At 42.7% G+C, this 19,592-nt stretch overlaps 1 protein-coding gene across 1 annotated transcript in view; it reads left to right on the forward strand.

Moving 5' to 3' along the window:
• Positions 1 to 19,208, forward strand: part of LOC121932459 (G protein-activated inward rectifier potassium channel 1-like) — a 32,455-nt gene extending 13,247 nt beyond the window's left edge. Inside the window, exons 3-4 of the mRNA XM_042471088.1 lie at positions 10,836 to 11,052; positions 18,318 to 19,208. Coding sequence (XP_042327022.1) covers positions 10,836 to 11,052; positions 18,318 to 18,922 — 822 coding nt within the window. The 3' untranslated portion in view covers positions 18,923 to 19,208. The remainder of the gene's footprint in view (positions 1 to 10,835; positions 11,053 to 18,317) is intronic.
• Positions 19,209 to 19,592: the final 384 nt, after the last annotated feature.

A 19,592-nucleotide genomic window follows, 5' to 3' on the forward strand; every position in this document is an offset into this window, starting at 1 on the left:
GTACTACTACAGACACAGTTTGAGCCTCCCTTATCCAAAATGCTTGGGATCAGAGGTGTTTTGGATTGAAATTTTTTGAATTTTGGAGTATCTGTATTTGCGTATACCTACATGTAATTTGTATATACCTACATATCTTGGAGATGGGACCCAAGTCTAAGCACAACATTCATTTATGGCTCATATACACACTTTATACAGCAGCCCTCTGTATCCATGGATTCTTGATTTTGCCATTTTATATTTGTTGCTGTTGTGTGTCTTCAAGTCGTTTCTGACTTATGGCGACCCCAAGGCGATCTTTTATCATGAGGTTTTCTTGGCAAAATTTGTTCAGAGAAGGTTTGCCCTGTTGCCTTCCCCTGAAGCTGAGAGAGTGTGACCTGCCCAAGATCACCCAGTGGGTTTCATGGTATATAAGCAACACCATTTTACTATGTCACTGTATTTAAGGGGACTTGAGCATCTATGAATTTTGGTATCCACAGGGGCTGGAACCAAACCCCAGTGGATATCAGGGGTCCACTGTACACATTGCCTGAAGGTAATTTTATAATTATTATAATAATTTTGTGCATGAAACAACATTTGTGTACACTGAAGCATCAGAAAGCAAAAGTGTTGGACTATTTTGGATTTCATAATTCTAGATAAGGGAGACATGGTGGCCCACGTTGATGGTGGCCACCATGAGCACATGCATCAATGTATATGTACCTGCATATGTTCACCCATAATTGTATTGTGGTGATGCGAATGAAAAATGTTTCTGGGGAGAAGGGTGCTCTAGATCTCTTTTCTTCCACCTTGTCCAAGGGCTGATCATTCACTGCCCACTCTACCTTCAGTTCTCAGCTTTCAAGTAAGAGAAGAGGCAGGTGGTATGTTTAAGTCATTCTTCTGATAATCTGGCCTTGTCATACTGTCTGGGACAAAGACATTGGTGGAGGATGCCCAGAGCCACGCCATTCTCAGACCCCAAAATGACTGGCTGTGGCCTTGCACTAGGCATCTCTGCTCCTGGGTGATTTGTGGTCCTCCAGGTGTTGCCAGATTGATGGGAGTTGCAGTCCAACAACTTCTGAAGTGCTACACTTGGTCCACCTCTGAAACAGGATTAAAGCAGGGAAAACTGCATGGCACACACTTGCCCCATGGGTTCCTCATCTTGACAGGATCCTGTATATGCAGAATCCTTGATGAATTTCTCCTTACATATTTTTTTTTAAAAAAATGCACCCAGCCAATCCTTTGAATTACAGACCTATTTTTCTAGGGATTGCCTTTTGAATTTGATGTATGGCTGTTGCATGCCATGGTAATCCTATTTGCAAGCTCAAACAGAATAGCAAAGAGACAAAAATGAATTTCATATCTTTATGTATAAAAGAAAAGGCGCAGTTCCATTTTCCCGCTTCTGTGGGGACACTCAAAGCAGCTAACAAAACATTTTAAATGGGGGGGGGGGAGGAGAAAGAGGAACATTCTTTAAAAAGTGTGTAGAAAGTTGGCAGAATAAGAACATGCCATTTGCTCATTTTGTTTTGTGATGTAATTTGCAAATTTTAAAGTCAGATGCTCATTGTGACAACCCAACAGTCATGTTCCCAAAAACAGTCGAAACATTTTGGCAGGTCACTTGATCCATATCACTAAGCCATCATGTAAAGCTAATGGGTCTTAAGAGAGCCAGCATGGTGCAGCAGTTTGAGTGCTGGACCATGACTCTGGATAACAGGGTTTAAATCTATGCTTAGCCATGGAAACCTGTTGGGCAAGTCATATACTCTCAGCCTCAGAGGAAGGCCCTTTGAACAAATCTGGCCAAACCATCCCCCATGTGATAATAACCTTAGGGTTACCATATGTCAGAAAGTTAAGTGCCCATTAAAGTCCAGCCTAACCCAAAATGTTCCATAATAACAGTGATAGCGCAAAATGTATTTCATTAGAGGAGGTTTACCATTGCCATCCTTTCAGGATGAGAGAGTGTGAGTTGTTCAAGAGGTTATTCAGTGGATTTACGTGGTCAAGCAAGGATTTGAATCCTGGTCTCCAGAGTTGTATTCAAATATCCAACCACTACACCACGCTGGCTGGTTACACCAAGCTAAAACCTATTGAATCTAATGGCATTTCTATCCAACCTCCCCCCCCCCCCAAGTGAGCTTCAAATGGGGTTTATGAATCTTTTCCTTCCCACATTTATCTTCACAATAACCCTGTTAAGTAGTTTGGACCAAAAGGGAGAGACTGGTCTAAGATCATCCAACGGAGACTAGAACCTGGATCCCCCAAGTCCCAGTCTAATACTCTGACCACTGTACCACTTTGCCCCTCCCATTCTGTCTGGGAGGAAGAAGGAAGAGAAACCTCTGCTATATCTTCAGAACCCACCAGTCATCATGGACTGGACTGGATCATTTGCAGCTGTCTCTGCGAGAAAGCAAAACTGCTTGTTCCAGTCACAACTCCTTGTGCAGTTAATGCTGAAATATACAATAACCTTTAGCTGCAGCCTTCCAGGGACTGGGCAGTAGTGGCTTCTCCTTCTTCCCATTTGGGAAAAACATCATGGAACAGAAGGTTATGATTCTGTCCATGAGAGCCAACACCCTCCATTGTTCATTTCTGAGCAACTGATATGCAGCAGAGGTGTAGCTATGGGTGCGAGACAGGGTTAAATGAGGACATTGCTCACTCATAGAAGACGTTTGTTCTCCTCCCATGAAGTTTTCATTCAGTACCCAAACTTCTAGTACTGTATTACAGAAAATAAGGCTGCATCTGCACTGCAGCCATAATGCAGTCTGGCATTGTTTCAACTGCCATAGTTCAATGCTATGGAGTCCTGGACTTTGTGGATTGTTGTGGAACCAGAGCTCTCTGGCAGAGAAAGCTAAATATCTCACACAAAACTACAGTTTCCAAAATTCTATAATATTGAGCATGGCTGTTAAAATGATTTCAAACTGCCTTCTTTCTGTACTGCAGATGCAGCCTGAGCCATCAAAAAAACTTTCATACATAGAACCATAACATTTGCTGGGTTTGCATCACCTTGGTAATTCTGCCTGCCCCTTTCCTTGGGTCTAAATGCTCAGCTGAGTTAAGTTTCTGCAAAGCTAGAACTCTGGCAACTGAAGAAAAATTTCAATTACAGTGGCAGAATTCTTATTTGAGAGTGCATCAACTTCATTTTGCCCTCCCCCCAGTTACATCCCTGATACACAGAGGCTTTGGCCATGTCCACACTACACAATTATGGTGCCATTATTCCACATTGGATTCTTAAGGAATCCTGGGATTTGTAATTTAGGAAGCCACTAGAGTTTTCTGACAGAGAATTCCAACTCCTCCTCCTTGAACTACCACTTCCACATATTTCCTGGATGGCACCATGGCAGTTAGAGTGGAATAATAGCACTATAATTCTGTAATGTGAATGGGCCCATCCTGGCTACACTGCAGAATTAATGCAGCTTGACATCACTTTAACAGCCATGGTGCAATGCTGAGGACTTCAAATTATGGAATAGTCTGCCGGAGGAGATCCGTCTTATCACTATCTTAGATGCCTTTAAGAAGGCACCAAAGACGGATCTCTTCCGGCGGGCTTTCCCATCGGATTTGGTATAGAGATGATGATTAAGACCCCCCTCTCTATGTATGATGGTATATGGATTGATGTTTGGAGATTTTAAGAAACTAATAGGAATTCATTATTAGTATTTTATTGACTGTTCAATTACATTGTATTATTTTAATGATGTAATCCCACTTCGATCCTTGGAAGAGGCAGGCCATATAAATCATTATTATTATTATTCAAGGATTTGTAGTTTAGTGAGGTATTTAGCCATCTCAGAGAGCTCTGGTCCCTTGGCAAACTAAAAATCCCAGGATTCCATAGGATAAAGCCATGACAGTTATGGCATTTATCCTGCAGTATGGCAATTACCAGAGGTGATATATAACCATCTTGACTAGTCACTTTCACTGTACCTGCTGATTTTTCAGGGAAGGTGCAGAGGTCAGCCAAACTCCTTCTATGGGTTAAGCTGGCCATGATAGCTGTGGATGCTAGGAGTTGTACACTAAAGAAGCAACATCGCCAAGCTCAGGGATAGTGTGACTTTCCAAGATTCTTTGTTGTTGTTGTTGTTGTTGTTGTGTGCCTTCAAGTCATTTCCAACTTATGCTGACCCCTAAGGTGAACCTGTCATAGGGTTTTCTTGGCAGATTTATTCAGAGGGGGTTTGCCATTGCCATCCTCCGAGGCTGAGAGAATGTGGCTTGCCTAAGTGGCTTTGAGCGTGGCTTTAAACCCTGTTCTCCTAGTCCAACGATCAAACCACCACATCACACTGTAAACAGTGGATATGGTTTCCTCCCTGAAAATGCTAAATCTCTCTATCACCATTTGTTTTTCTGATGTGTCAGAACAGTCAGGCAATAAAACCCTAGTATCCTCACAGCAGCTGCTGAGTTGTTTGTCAGAATGTCCTCCATCCTTTTGCCTTTGTCTCTCCTTTTTATCCCATCTCCTCACTCTCTTTGTCTCCTTCTCCCACTCCTGTCTCGATGACATCTGCCATGCCATCCCTTTGGCTCAAAGGGGGCTCCGTTTCTCTTTTCTTCCATGCCAGGTCAGGCACAGTTTTCTCCCAATGGAGGGGTTTTTTTTCTTCTTCTCATAAAATGCAGTTGTGAAGCCTGCAGTCTTCTGTGGAAGTCCAGATGGAAGAGGGAGCTCTTTTCCCATATGGCAGTGTATTTTCCTCTTCCATAAATCACCTCCTAAATTGCTCTCCTCCCTCACTGAAGAAGGAAATACAAATGCAAGTTATATCTGTGTCTGTATTCTGTAGAAGAGAAATGTATTATGGCGGTTTGAGCACTGGAGTACGACTCTATGGATCGGGATTCGAAACCCCACTCAGTCATGGAAACCTGTTGGGAGAACTTGGGCAAGTCACATTCTCTCAGCTTCAGAGGAAGGCAATAACAAACCCCCTCTGAATAAATCTTGCCAAGAAAACCCCATGAGGGCTTCACCTTGGTTCCCCAGAAGTTAGAAAGGACCTGACACCACACTACAACAATGTTGTAAAAGAAAGAAAGAAGAACACAGGGAGGAAACTGTTATTATTATTATTATTATTAACTTTTATTTATAAAGCGCTGTAAATTTACACAGCGCTGTACATACAATCTTTTAGTTAGACGGTTCCCTGCCCTCAGGCTTACAATCTAAGAAATTACAAACTACAATTCACTCTGCTTTAAAGCTAGTCCTCCCATTATGCAAGAGTGAATTGGTGGTCCCAAGTAGCATATTTGAAGGGGGGGATTATTATTGTATTAACTTGGTATTATTGTGAAGTCGAAGGCTTTCATGGCAGGCATCCATAGTTTTTCATGGGTATTTCAGCCTATGTGACCATGTTCTAGAAGAGGTTATTCCTGATGTTTCACCAGCATCCATGGCTGGCATCTTCAGCAAATACTGGCATGGAAGAGAGTGGGGTATATATATACTGTGTGACCCTTGGTAGGAAGGAGTGATTTCCATGTTAATCTGTGTACAGTATTGTCCTATTGTTGAATGGCAAGGCCTCAGGGCAGGAGGATCTGCAAAGAGGATTAGTGGCTGTTAAATTTGAGATCATTGTTTGCTGGGATAACCCCTGATTTTCATTTACATTTGGGCTTTTCCCCTCCATTTTGCTGGGTCTTGATTTTAGTGTTTTTCAGGATTGGTAGCCAAACTTTGCTAACTGTAAGGGTTTCTTCTTTCCTGTTGAAGTTGTCTTGGTGTTTGTGGATTTCAATGGCTTCCCTGTGCATTCTGACCTAATTGCTGTGACATTCTGGACCATGCTAACAGATGGTGGCAAAACGTCAGGAACAAACTCTTCTAGAACTATGTTAGAACCCGAAAAACTATGTTGTTATTGTATTTTTACTAGTAGAAACATCTCATATGCCACTACCACTCAGTCTACCTTTGGGCACTATGCGCCTTAATTTGAGTAGCCCCAGGCAGCAAGATCTCTTGAGTTGGCTCATCTCAAGATCATAGGTAGATTGTTACATATTTGCCCTGCCTGCCTTTAAGCATTTCCCAAGCTAGCCTGACTTTACCTTACCCATTCCAAAACTACTACCTGCCTGTCTCTGAGTTTGTGTTAATGCTTGATCTCCACTTCGGGCTTCTAAACTATCTAACTATATGGCATCTATTATTTACTATTATTTGACACATTTTTTACCACCATGTACATCCCAAAAAAGCTTCCCAGGCTGTCCCATGGACAGGACACAAAAGGAAAAGGGATTGGGCGGGAAGAGGAAGGAAATAAATCCATGCATGCTTGCAAAGACCTAGATTTAAGCACAATACAAAAGCTGCTGTTCCTCTCCCTCTGGTGACCATATTTGCAGAAATCTGGGTTGGGCTTCCACAGCTTGAGATGTATCTGGGTATAATAGAGGGATGCCTAGCTGCTATTTCCTCTTCCTCTGAAGAATTCCTATCTATATTATGTCCAGCATGAAGCAACTGATCACTGGTGCCAAAAGGGTTCAGTTAAGAGTCAAATAAGGCAGTGACCTCCTATCTATCAACATTCCTCCGTATCACTTGGAGAGTGATTTTGACATTGCATTAAAGCTGAAGTGGGCAAATGCAATGGGGCCAAATCTTATGTTCCAGGACTGTCTGGCAACTGTGTAAAAATACACACATGCCCCATTTTGCTTCTTTTTGGGGATGGGGGATGGAGGGGGGATAAAACTGAAAGTGGCCAGAGATCCAATGCTGGTTTTGAAAAATGTGTGTTGTTGTTTTTTAACATTGAATTCTACAGGAGGATTCTGTTGCTTATTTAAAGGTGAATTCCTCTCTCCCAAGAAAGCAGTTCACCATGGGGTGGGGGGTTGGGAGAAGAAGGATAATAATCTGGAGGTATCAAGGGCCACAAAACTAGCCAGGATGTGGCCTCTGTGTCCCACTTTGCCCACCTTGACTTTAAAACACAACCATGTGAAACCACTGGTAGGTAAGACTTGGATCATTTTCCAACTCTCCTTGTAAGACCACCCAGGAGCAGCCTGCTTAGTTTTCTAGACAGTCTCTTTCTTCTTCAAGGATCTCTGTGGCTGTCAGTGCTCAACTTTAAATGAGGAATGTTTTTCTGAGAACATTTCTAAAAGCCTTCTACCATTACTGTTGTTCCTAACTGCTCTCACCCACCGCTGGGAAACCAGCCTCTTTAAAACGGCAGAGTAGCAGAGAGAGGGGAAATAATAGAAGAATCTTTGGCCATTCAGGCACACAACATCACATTTGGTTAGCAGATGAGTCGCACAGCAATTTGACAAGGAACGAAGATTGACATCTCAGTTAATAAAGATGACATATCCCAACAGTGACCAAAGCGGGAAGCACATGTCTGGCTAATCCAGGTCGGCAAGGCGTGCTGGTGCCTTTGTGGCCAAGTAGGAGGTGGGGGGAAGGTACAAGTAGGGGATAATGCTAGATATGCCCAGGATGGCATCTTTTAAGCTCTATGCAATGATGCTTGCATTTGGCCAAATATCTTCCAAGGGCTTTTCTGTTCCACCTTTCCATCTTTGTCAGGGTTGTTTTCTTCCTTTTTAATTTTTGTAAGGCTAATTCTACCCATATCTACTGTAGACACCTTGCTGTGGTTTTTCCTCCTGCTAATTATCACAGCAGTGCTGCTCTCTCTTTCTCTCTTTCTTTTTTTCTGAGAATGGTAGGAAGGGATTACATGAAAAAAGTGGGGGAGAGAAAGAGTCAGGGAAGCATCTGGTTCATCTGTGGAAACTGGTCCTGAATTCAAAGATTCAGAATCCATAATAGCTAGAGCTTGGGAAAGTGAGTACAACTCACAGAATTCCCCAGCCAGCACTGTCAGTGTGTTTTTCCAGTCTTTGATTCAAACTGAACTCTCCTTCTCTGGCTCACTGCACTGAAGTGGATCATCAGCCCTGTGGCAGGAGGAGCAACCTTGTAAGAAATAGCAAATCCTATTACAGTGCTATATTCCATTATAGTTACCCTGGCTGCATTCTGTGGGGACCTGGAGTTTATAGTTTGATGAGGTTCCAGAGCTCTCTGAAAATTCTAAACATCCTAAACTACAAATCCCAGGATTTAGCTATTAAAGTGGAATATAGTGCTATAATTGGATCGTGTGAAAGGGTCCTGGTTTCCTAGTGGTGAAGACCAATGGTGCAAGAGCATTCAGATCATCCAAGGCCTGCCTGATCATTGGAGTGAACACAATGAGGTAGAAGATGCTGGGGAATAATAACAATAGCATCATCCATGTTCATGATGCTTTACAAAGTTACACAATAGAGCATAATTATTCCAATAATATAAAATGCTGAAATGCAATACTGTATTAAAATACAATCTAAAAAAACTACACACACAAACACACACAGTGCAGAATAAAACAAAATAGTACAGGTAATCAAATGTACAAAGATAAAAAGCATTAATCCAAAAGTCCAAAAGTTTTAGAAAACAAAAACAAAAAATCAATTTGTAGAAAAGAGAAAAATGTCTCTACCACCACACAATTAAGTCTGCTGTTTCGTTCAGCAGAAGCTGGTGATAGCCCTGTCAGGGGACAGAGAACAGTGGCATCACTGCTGTTGGTGCCATCCAGTGTGGGTGCCCCAAAAGAGCTGCAAAGTGGGGTGGCAGATTGCCCCACACTCCCTCCTGCTGCCTCATTCGTCTGCCCCTTGACTGGTCCAGTGCCTTCCAGATGGCCCATTCAGGGTCTGGTATTGCTTCTGGGTGAACAAGAAAGGGTGATGATGCCCTCGCTTCCTTGCCCAGCAGCCATGCCAGTCCCACCAGATGCACCGTTCTACTGGGTGTCACCCAGTGTGATCTGCACTCCTTGCACCCTCCTAGTGACATCCCTGATCCCTGACAGAGAAGCCACACTGGCTTTTAGTTCAAACAACCCTGGAGCTATCCAGGGTACTGAACCCATTTTGGTAGGTCTGAGGTCAGCACCTTGGATGGCTTTCCTAAAGATGTGACTGAAGCACAGAGCAAATTGACTGCCTCGCTGATTTGGAACCAGCAGCTTCCACTTTGGAAAAGACCTGTCTTCCGTCACCAGTGCTGAAGTAAGTTCAGCTGCCAAGTTGATTGTGTTTCTGTGCATGGAATGGAAGAGGGCACCATTTCTGTGCCAGCCCTGTCGTGAGCTCAACTGGGCACCTCTCCCTACTATTTGCAAATATATTTTATCATGCAGATTTTAGAAAGGATGGGAGAACAACTCAGTACATTGTTAAGACCAGAATTAGGTTTTGTATCCCAAATAGCCAGCGCCAACTCTAGCATTAGGCAGAGTGAGGGAGCTACCTCAGACAGCAAGTTCTGGGCATCATGAAAAGGCCACAGATTGTTAGAATCTATTGTCCTTTAATGTTTACTGGCAAGGCAGGTGAGAGATGTAAGATTTTCTGGTTCAGGTGCCAAAATATCTCAGCTGGTTTGAGTACTATGTGCTTCAGGCAGCAAAATGTGTTGGGCCAATGGCCAATTTTGCATCTAGCTGTGCTTCAACTGCAGAAACAGGCATGGTACCAGCATGCTGCAGCCTCAGAAATTGGAGGCTGGGGTTCCTACAATTTTCCCCCCAAAGGGTCCATGCTGGCATCCTTTTAGTGAATTAAGACTGGTGTTAAATCCAGTTTACACCAGCACAATCCACTTTTTTGTTGTTAACACAGAAGTCATAATACTGTTCAGACTGGGCAACAACCAAAATTGCCCCCCAAATCCACCTTTTCAGTGAGGAGCCTCCCAAATATGTCCGTTTCCACAGTGCCCCCCTTGACTGGTGAGGGGACCAGAAGAGATGCATCAAACTATTTTCCTTTAACTAGATGCACATCAATAATGTAATTCTCTGGGACCATTGAAGACCCTGTGGATGCTTGTTGGCAGTGTGTCCATCTCTGCTGCTCCCCCTGTTCTATCAGAGATATGACAGAAATAGCTGTCTATGGGAGGAACTGGAAACATATTGTAGCTACATGCCAGAGGAACATCTCCCATGACAGGATCTGGGCCATCAACTGTATGCCTTCCCTCGCATCACTGCTGCTGCATTTTCCCCAGCTGTCAGGTGAGCCCCAGGACCACTGATAGAGAAGCAAGTTCATTGGAGCTTTTAAAGCAGATTTTTCTAACTGTACAAAGTAAAGTTTGGCTACATGGTATGCAGTTAAACGCACCATGCAGTTTAACTCTGACAAGACCTTGTGGAGTATCTGAATCGCAGTACCAAAGGCTTTGCAACACAATGATATTCCCAAAAGACGCTGCATCCAAAGGCCCTTTCATTGTGGAGAAACAATTCCACTTTAACTGTCATAGCTGCATCCTGTCTAATCCTGGGATTTGTAGTTTAGGGAGTAGCATTTAGAATTCTCAGCCAGAGAGCTCTAGTCCTTCCCTAAACTACAAATCTCAAGATTCCATTGGATGTTGCCATAGCAGTTAAAGTAGAATCACAGTGCTATAGTTGTGTGGTGTGAAAGGACCCAAAATTTCCCAAGCCACAGTCCAGACCAGCCCATCTCTTTGTGGGGGGGGGATCTCTATATTTGGGCCCATCTCTTTGTATTTTAGTATGCATGGAGTGCTAAGATTTATGAAATTACTCCATAAGACACTCTGGAAATGTTTCTGTTGCTCTGCTGCGGTAAGATTTGATCTTCAATTCCTGGGATTTCTTTCCCACCCCCACTTCCCTGTTTTTCTTCAGTCACGACAGACACCAGAAGGTGAATTCTTGCCACTAGACCAATGTGAGCTTGATGTTGGATTCGGAACCGGAGCCGACCAACTGTTCCTTGTCTCTCCTCTAACCATCTGCCATGAAATTGATGACAAGAGCCCCTTTTTCGCCCTCTCGCAGAGATCGCTACGAAGCGAGCAGTTTGAAATTGTTGTTATCCTGGAAGGGATTGTTGAAACAACAGGTAAGAGACTGAACCCGAAGCCTGACAAAAATAGCAAACAAATAAATAATAAACATTTATGCAACAGCTTCAAGAATTCAGAGTACTTCATATACCTTATGTAACTGTAATCCATACAACACCCCTATATGGCAGGCCTGTATTACTATGCATTATATTGCCAATAGAGAGACTGAAGTTGAGAGACACTTCGCCTAACAAGACCAGCTGGTAGTGAATTCATAACAGGTGTGAGATTCAAACTGTTGACTTCTTGCTTCGCAACTCATAGGATTTCACATTGCACAGTTATAGAGCTATGATTCCACTTTTAACTGCCAAAAAATATCAGCCAAAGAACTTTACTGCCTCACAGAATTAGAATCCAACAGGATGCAACCATGGAAGTTAAAGTGGAATATTGCTATAACTGTGTAGTATGAAAGGACCTTCAGGTCTGGTACAAACGAGCGCTGTGTGGCACCCTGGGGCCAAAATTAGGTCTCGGGAGTGCGGACTATCCAGACGCTCCTGAACCCTAGTGCGCAGCAGCGGCGCCATTATGGCACAGCCCCATCCACACAGGGGCTGCCATGATGATGCACAAATACCAGGGCCAAACCTGGAAACAAATTTATTTCTAGAATTGAGTTTTGGCTCAAACTGATCTGTCTATCCCATCTTGTCATGATTCAGTGTCATTCTGTATAGCAAGGTTTTGATTTAGAGCATAAGCAACAATAAATAAAATCAATAAAATGTTTGATTTTTAGCATAGGGAACAACTGTTTCATTTGTTTAGGAAGCTTAGACAGACATGGACTTGGAACTTAGGCCAAAGCAGATACAGTATGGGAAATGGATGTGATGACTTGAGGGTTTTGGGGGTTTTTTTCGGGGTATATAAGGAAAGAATCCTGGGTGTGATCAGAGCAAGAGAATAAGTAATGCAAAACATTTCCTCCATATTCTGTATTCAAAGTCAAAATCACCCCAGCCACTTTTTTCTTTATGATAATAAGTCAAACATAACTTTTTCCCAGTAAGAAGTAAATGAACTGGGGTAAGCAGTTTGGATTAGGGGAAACAGCCCTTAGGGTGAAAGTTAATAACTCTTACCTCCAGAATTGGACACATTTGGGACATTACAACTCCCAAACTACCTAGCTATAAGTCAGTGACAGGTTTGATCCGAAAAGGTAACGTTAATAACTGTTGTTTTTGCTTGAAGGCCATTGTGAGTTAGTGGATATGATAATAATTCTCAATAATAAGATGAATGTGCAGGCTGTTTGTGAGCTGTAACAAATTATCCAGATACCAACTACATTAGCAATCTTTTAAAATCTGTGATTTAAGAACTATTAAAATCATTAATGAAACAAGCATACAATTTCCTGGCAGCTACTGCAAATAATATTACCATCAAGATTCTAGGTATTATGAGGGTGATTATTGGCCACCAGTGATTGCACTGCTATGTTGCAGAAGAGTGAAAGCAAAGAATTTATGAAGACAAGACATCACTTCTAATCTGACCCTAAATCAGAATTCTAGTTAATTGTAATCCACTTATTAGATCTAGTGATCCCTATTCCAGTCAGTCCTAGTCCAGATAGACAGGCAAGATTAGCAGACACTGCTTCATATCTAAAAGTGTAATGGTATGATTTAAAGTATTATTCAAAGACTTACATGTGTTAGTCTGTTTCAGCAACAACAGCAAAAGATATAAAGGAATCCCACAGCACCTTTGATGAGAAAAATAAATTTATAGCATAAGCTTTCATGGACTCTGATCGACTTTGTCAGAAGCATGGACTGAAGGGATGCTGACCATGAAAGCCTTCGACTTCACAATGGACTGAAGGCTCTGTAGATTCCTTTATATCTTTTCAGATAGAATGTAAAACTTAGATTGCTGATCAAGACAGTCTGCATGTTCAGGAAGCTGTGCTGATCCATATCAACAAACCAATATGAGCAATTTTCATCTTCATCAGGACAAGGTATTTTGTAGCACTGATGGAGCTAAAGTGCTCATTCAGGACCAAGCCCCAGCAGTGTAATCCACATATTGCTGAAAGCTCCCCTCTGCTGGTGCACTAATGGAGTCATTCATAATGATAGTCCTCGTAATGTGAAGGGAATCCAAAAATGCAGACAGCTGAGTTGATCTATATCTGCCTGTCTGGGTGCACACGCACATGTTGTGGACAGGAATGCACACTTAACTCCTTTAAAATACACACACACACATACACACACACAACAAAAACAAACAATAAATACAAAAAATGACAATAACAAAAAAAATTCATCGCCACAATAGTGCTACATTCTGTATCAATAAAAAAGAGAAAAAGAAAAAGACACATGGCACTCTGCTACCACACTTCTAACCTATCTGAAGACAAACAGTGCATCTACACTCTAGAAATAATGCAATTTGATACCACTTTATTTGCCATGGCTCCATCCAAGGAGTCCTGGGATGTGTATTTTGGTGAGGCCCCAGCACTCTTTGGCAGAGAAGGTTAAAGACCTAGTAAAACTACAAGTCCCAGAATTCCATCGGATGGCACTACAGCACTTAAAGTGGTGTCAAAGTGTGTTGTTTCTACAGTGTAGATACAAAACTGGGTGTGAATAAGAACAGCTGCTCCTTTAATGGCAGGTTATGGCAAACCAAAAAACACCATATGTGTGAATTGTGTCAACAGGGAGGTAAGCCCCAATGTGTATAAAATCTCAGCTCTTACGTTTGCTTATTTTAAGCTGCACAGAGAACTTTTACGTCATGGGTCCGCATGCAAATATTATAAATAAAAAAGGCTAGGAGGTAGGAAAGGGGCCGGAGGATAGAACACAAAGACTGCACCCACACTGCTGAAATAATCTGGTTTGGCACCACTTTCACTGGCATGGCTCAGTTCTATGGAATTCTGGGAAATGTAGTTTGTCTGGGACACCAGAGCTTTGCATTTGCCAGAATTCCATAGCATTGAGCCATAGCAGTGAAAGTGGTGCCGAGCCAGATTATTTCAGCAGTGTGGCTGCAGCCAAGGAGAGGCTGATGACTGAGCAGGCGACCAAACCTGAGCATTTGCAAAAGAGTCTACCTGTTATGCCTCATTCCTGTGTCAGTTCCAGAATGCCTCTGAAAGGCAATTGTCATCGGATACCTACTAATAAAGCTAGTCAGGGTTAGCATCATTAGGTGTCTGCTGCGGCCTACACCCCACGCAAGTGTTCACTGCCAATTCTGTATCCCCCCCTTCTGCTTTCTTCTATCTCTTTTGACTTGTCTTTTTAAGCAAGAAAACAATGACAAGAGCAAAAATGAACAACATTAGAGTTCCCGCATCTCATAGCCTGGACCCAATTCTCCAGTCAACAGAAAGGGGGAGAAATCTCAGAGCAAGAGTACTGTCTTAAAAGGTATATGTGTTAGTACAGTAGGCCTTTGGTATCCACTGGGGTTTGGTTCCAGGACTCCTTGTGGATACCAAAATTCATGGATGGTCAAATGCAATGGTGTGGTAAAATGAAACAACAAAATCAAGGTTTGCTTTTGGTGGGGGGAAACAATTATGTGAATGTTTTGGAACTGTGGTTGGTTGAATCAGTGGATGCAGACTCCGTGGATATGGAGGGTCAACTGTTTACATTTACCCAGATCTAATCTGCACTGCAAAAATAAAGCTTTAACTGCCATGGCACAATACTATGGAATTCTGGGAGCAATTGATAGCAGGGGTGTGGGTGCAGAGGTAAAATGAGGGCTTTTCCCTTGCCATGAAATTTTCATTCAGTCCCCACATTTCTGGTATTGCAAAAAGTAAGGCAGCATCTGCACTGCAGAAATAATGCAATCTGACATCCTTTTAACGGCCATGGCTCAATGCTATGGAATCCTGGGCTTTGTAGTTTATTGTGTCACCAGAGCTCTCTGACAGAGAAAGATAAATATCTCACAAAACTACAGATCCCATAATTCGAAAGCATTGTTCCAGGGCAATTAAAGTGGCATAAGCTATTGAAAATAATAATAATAATAATCAAAAGTAGCTGTTTCAGTTACTTTAGAGAAATAATGATGTAAAGACCAATTTTTAAACATCTCAGTAGAGCAGTGATCAATTTCTTTGCAGAGGGGCTGAAAGCAGGGCTGGAATGACTTATTAAAAGTTCCTTTCCAAATTCCATTGTTTCCCTTCTATTCCAAAGCAAAGCCCAGCCCTTTGTTCCATCCATATATGAGCAAGTAGGGCACCCCAGCTGTAATTGTAGCAAAGGACTTCCATTGCTTCATGAGCTTAGCCTAGAGGCTGATCTGTCTAGCAAATGAGAGATTAATTATGTGGTTCCCCCTCTGGTGCTATATTAATGAATCCTTTTATGCTAATATATATATATATATATATATATATGGAGAGAGGAGGGAGAAATAGAATTTGATATGGGCGGATTTTCCTTTTTAAAAAGTAAATTTTTCATTTATAGTTCTTGAAAAGGAAGAATCCCTGTACTTTTGGAAATACGGTACCCAAGAATTATACCCTCAACATGCACATTGGACCAGCAGTGCTTCCAGGGCTTAATTTGTGCAGGCTTTCTTCAGTTCCTGAATGTCCTTCCAGCTCAGCTCTAGGATGGGCTTTCAACTTCTCCAGACTCCCCATTGCCCCTTTATCCTTTGAAATGGTTCTGCTTAAAATTTCTAGCAGCTCTAAAATTAAAAGATGGGATTTCCTCCCCGAGAGACCCAACAGCTTCTCCAATGATTTCTGTTATGTCTTGTTTTGTCTTTAATTAAGGACAGAAGCATCTAATGTAGGGCATGTCCTGGAAAAGGAGGACATCTGGTCACCCTGTTTGTGGACCACAGTTCCCAAATTGGTATGTGATCCTAGGAGCTATGATCAACAAAAACCCACTTTTCCATGCTCTCATGAAAGGGCAGAGTTGACTGACATGCTTAATAACCATTTGTCCTCTTGGTTAAGAACTATCACTTGCCCTTCATGGAGGTATTTTTAGTAGATGATGCCTCTAAGAATGTAGATGAATGTGCTCTTGAAAATGGGTCTGATACAATGATATTCTACCAAAGTTTATCAGTTTTTATGTAGGGCAGTTGCCCAGATGTCATTTCCATTAGAAAAATAGAGGCCCTTCTAAACCTGGTGTACTTCAGCAACAAAAACATCTAAATAAGATTAAATTTGGCTCATAATTAGTCCCAGTTGTGTGGCAAGAAAAGCTGAATTTGTACAATCTGTGTAAATTATCTGGAACAACCATATTTCGATATATTATCTTATTCTGCATAATGTATAATTTTATCTTGCATAATGCATGGCAGTTTTGTTTTGCATAATGCATTATTTTATTTTGCACCATTTATACAGTGGTGATTTTTAAGAAAATACTGTAAATTTTATTCAGAGATCTTCACAGCAATGGATAAAGATGTATGCAGACCAAGACTCCCAACTGTGATTCTAGCAGGGCATGGTTTCCCATGCAGTTTCAGGTCTTCATCACCTCTAGGGTTAGAAAATGGGCTTTTAAAAATGAAACTGAGACTCTCAGGTAGCTTAATTTTGAGTGCTTAAACCACAGTGTCTTCTTGTGGAAGTACTACTGTACATGTGCAGCTAGCACCCAGTCTTATTTTGATATGGCAAAAGCCCTTCACAAAAGGTTCATATGTGGCCACCTGAAGGTGCCTCATAAAGCCTTGATAAGAATTCAAAGATATAGTCATGTTAGTCTCTAGAATCAGTATGTAGAGAGATCATGTGGCACCTTTGAGACTAACTGAAAGAAAGAAGTTGGTAGCATGAGCTTTTGTAGACTTAAATCTACTTCCTCAGATGCATTGATAAGAATGAGGAGGCTGGATCCAAAAGAAGTCAATCATGCCTAGTACAGGCTTGGGAATTATATGGCTTTACAGAGGTCACTGGACTGCTACTTCCACAATTCCTCCCCAGTTGACTATGCAGGCTAGGACTACTGAGAACTGCAGTTCAACAGCAACTAGAAGGCCCACATTTAAGTGGTGTTAAGAGGGACAGCACAACCAACACATAATTTGGAAGAAATGGGAAAGACAACATATCAGTCTTCTCCAACTCTGAACTGGTGTGTCCAGATGTGCTGGACTACAATGCCCATCAAACCAGCCAACATAGCATCTGGCTGATGGGAGTTGTAGTCTAGCTCAGTGACAAGGAACTGGCTTGCGGAAAGCTGGCAGATAGACGGGGAAAGAATAAGCACTAGGTTTGCACAATCCACCCACCAGTTAGGTTTCCATAGAACGACCTGTTGCTCCATCTGGTAACCGTCTTGGTCTCCTAGCAGCTTTTGTTGTCTTAGGTGACAAAAAGGGACATGGGATAAACATTAAAAGGTCTGAGCAGAGAAGCAGTTCCGTCTCCCTGGATACTCAGCTTTGTTTTTGCCCTCCAGAGTCAAGTCCCAGCCCCAGAGTCTCTTCTGAATAGCAGCTTAGGATTCTAGGTTCAAAAGGTTATTTCCTGAAAAAGTTGAAGCTCTTGCCCACTATCTATTTTCTGCCTTCTCAGGTTAGCTAAATCAGGGCCATCAGTAGGGAGTGTGGGGTGTGTGGACTGTACCAGGGGACACCTCAAAGCGGGATGACACCTGATCAGGTCTTTCCTTCCTTGCAGGGTAGTAGTGTGCATTGCTGCTGCTGGCATCCACTCCTTCTTCTATATTGTCATGGCTCTCTCAGCCAAGAGAGCAGAGAAGAAAGCATGAGAACATCCTGCTTTTGGCTTCTCCTGCTGTCTCCCTTGCCTGGCTGTTGACTTGCTCTTTAGCAGCCCTTTCCAAGTCTGGGTGGAGAGCAGGACTGGAGGGCAGGCAGGTGGGCAAGCAAGCAAGGCAGTGGATGAGGAGGGAGGCCAGGGTAGGTTACTGTTGCTATCCAGCAGTCTTTTCCAGGTCTGGCTGGGTGGCTGAGGGGTGTCCAGGAGGGGTGCAGCGGGAGGGAAAGGAGAGAGAGGAGGTATGCCACCGCCACCAACCACCCTCCCGGCAGCCTTTCTGGGCATCTGCACGAGGTAACACCAACTCTAATTATGCCACTGAGCTAAAAAAAATTTAAGGAGCTTAACAGCCTTGATGCATAATTCATATACAGTATTTTCACTTATGGACCTATATATTTCTATTTAAAAACTTTTCCAACATACAGTTCCACAATTTGAAAATCCCACTCTAATTTTACTCCCGTTCTGATTTGCTAGGAATGACATGCCAAGCCAGAACCTCCTACACAGAGGATGAAGTTCTCTGGGGCCACAGGTTCCTGCCAGTGATGTCGCTGGAAGATGGCTTTTTCCGCGTGGATTATTCTCAGTTTCATGGAACATTTGAAGTCCCAACTCCTCCCTACAGTGTGAAAGAACAGGAGGAGAATTTGGCTCTCCCATCACCTTTGAACACTCCTACTGGAAGCAGCAGAAGCCGAAGGGACAAGCTCTCCTCCCTGGACTGTCTTGATATTTTTGAAGAGAAAAGTGGCAGGCTTCCTAGCAAACTCCAGAAAATTTGTTCTGGGAAAGGGGATCTCCATAGGGGAGTACTCAGCCTTTGTTCCAGCAATGTGGAGAAAGCATGCAGCACTGGAGACCTCTTGAAAATCCAGGAGATTAGTTCAGTCTGCAGCATAGAGGATGGGGAGGAAAAGATCCAGTCGACAGCCTTCAAAACCAAATCGGAGTTGCTGGCACGGTCCACTGGGAACCTTGAACTCCAACAGAGGCCTCTAGCCATTCGCAACTTGGGGTCAAGATTAGAGGATAATTTGCCTGCCAAACTACGGAAAATGAACTCTGGGCACCTATTGTGAACATCAACCGACCCACAAACAGCCATGATTGCATTTCAAACTTTGGTTTACTACTATGAAGAGCAGAGCTGAAGGGAATGTTGGCTTTACAGTGATGGTTGGACTACAACTCCATGATTTGTGACCTCCACATGTGGCAGGATTCTAACACCCATGGAAACTAGAGGCCTGCCCCATATGGAGGGCTGTTCTCCACCTCTGGCGAAGAAGATCCTGGGCCTCATCTGTACACTACCAATGTCAACCCAGTTTAAACTAGAATAAAAAGCATAGCTTCAGCTCACAAGAATGTGGCAGTTCTGTAAACTGTAGGTAGGGAGGGTGACATGGGGTGTGAATTGTCAGGATCTTGCATCAGGATTACATGGTGTAAATCTCTATAAGTGGAATGATGGAATGTGTCCAAAGAACCAAAGTGTGGCCGTTACAGGCCTGAGTCTGAGCAAACATAAAAAAAAAGCAGCCTGAAAAGGATCCAGATCCACTCATGGAGTCTTTGATGTATATTAGCTAAGCTGGCCTAATTATGTCAGTATTTCCTTTTTTTAAATCACATCAGAGTGTTTCCTGCCCTTTTGTTGCTGCTGTTTTGGGCTCCATCATTCAGAAGGGTACACAACTCAGACTCCAGCTCTTCAGAGTTTACATGGGATGGTCCAAGCTTTGGTTC

Source organism: Sceloporus undulatus, chromosome 6 (genome assembly GCF_019175285.1).
Source record: "Sceloporus undulatus isolate JIND9_A2432 ecotype Alabama chromosome 6, SceUnd_v1.1, whole genome shotgun sequence".
Classification (NCBI taxonomy): domain Eukaryota; kingdom Metazoa; phylum Chordata; class Lepidosauria; order Squamata; family Phrynosomatidae; genus Sceloporus; species Sceloporus undulatus.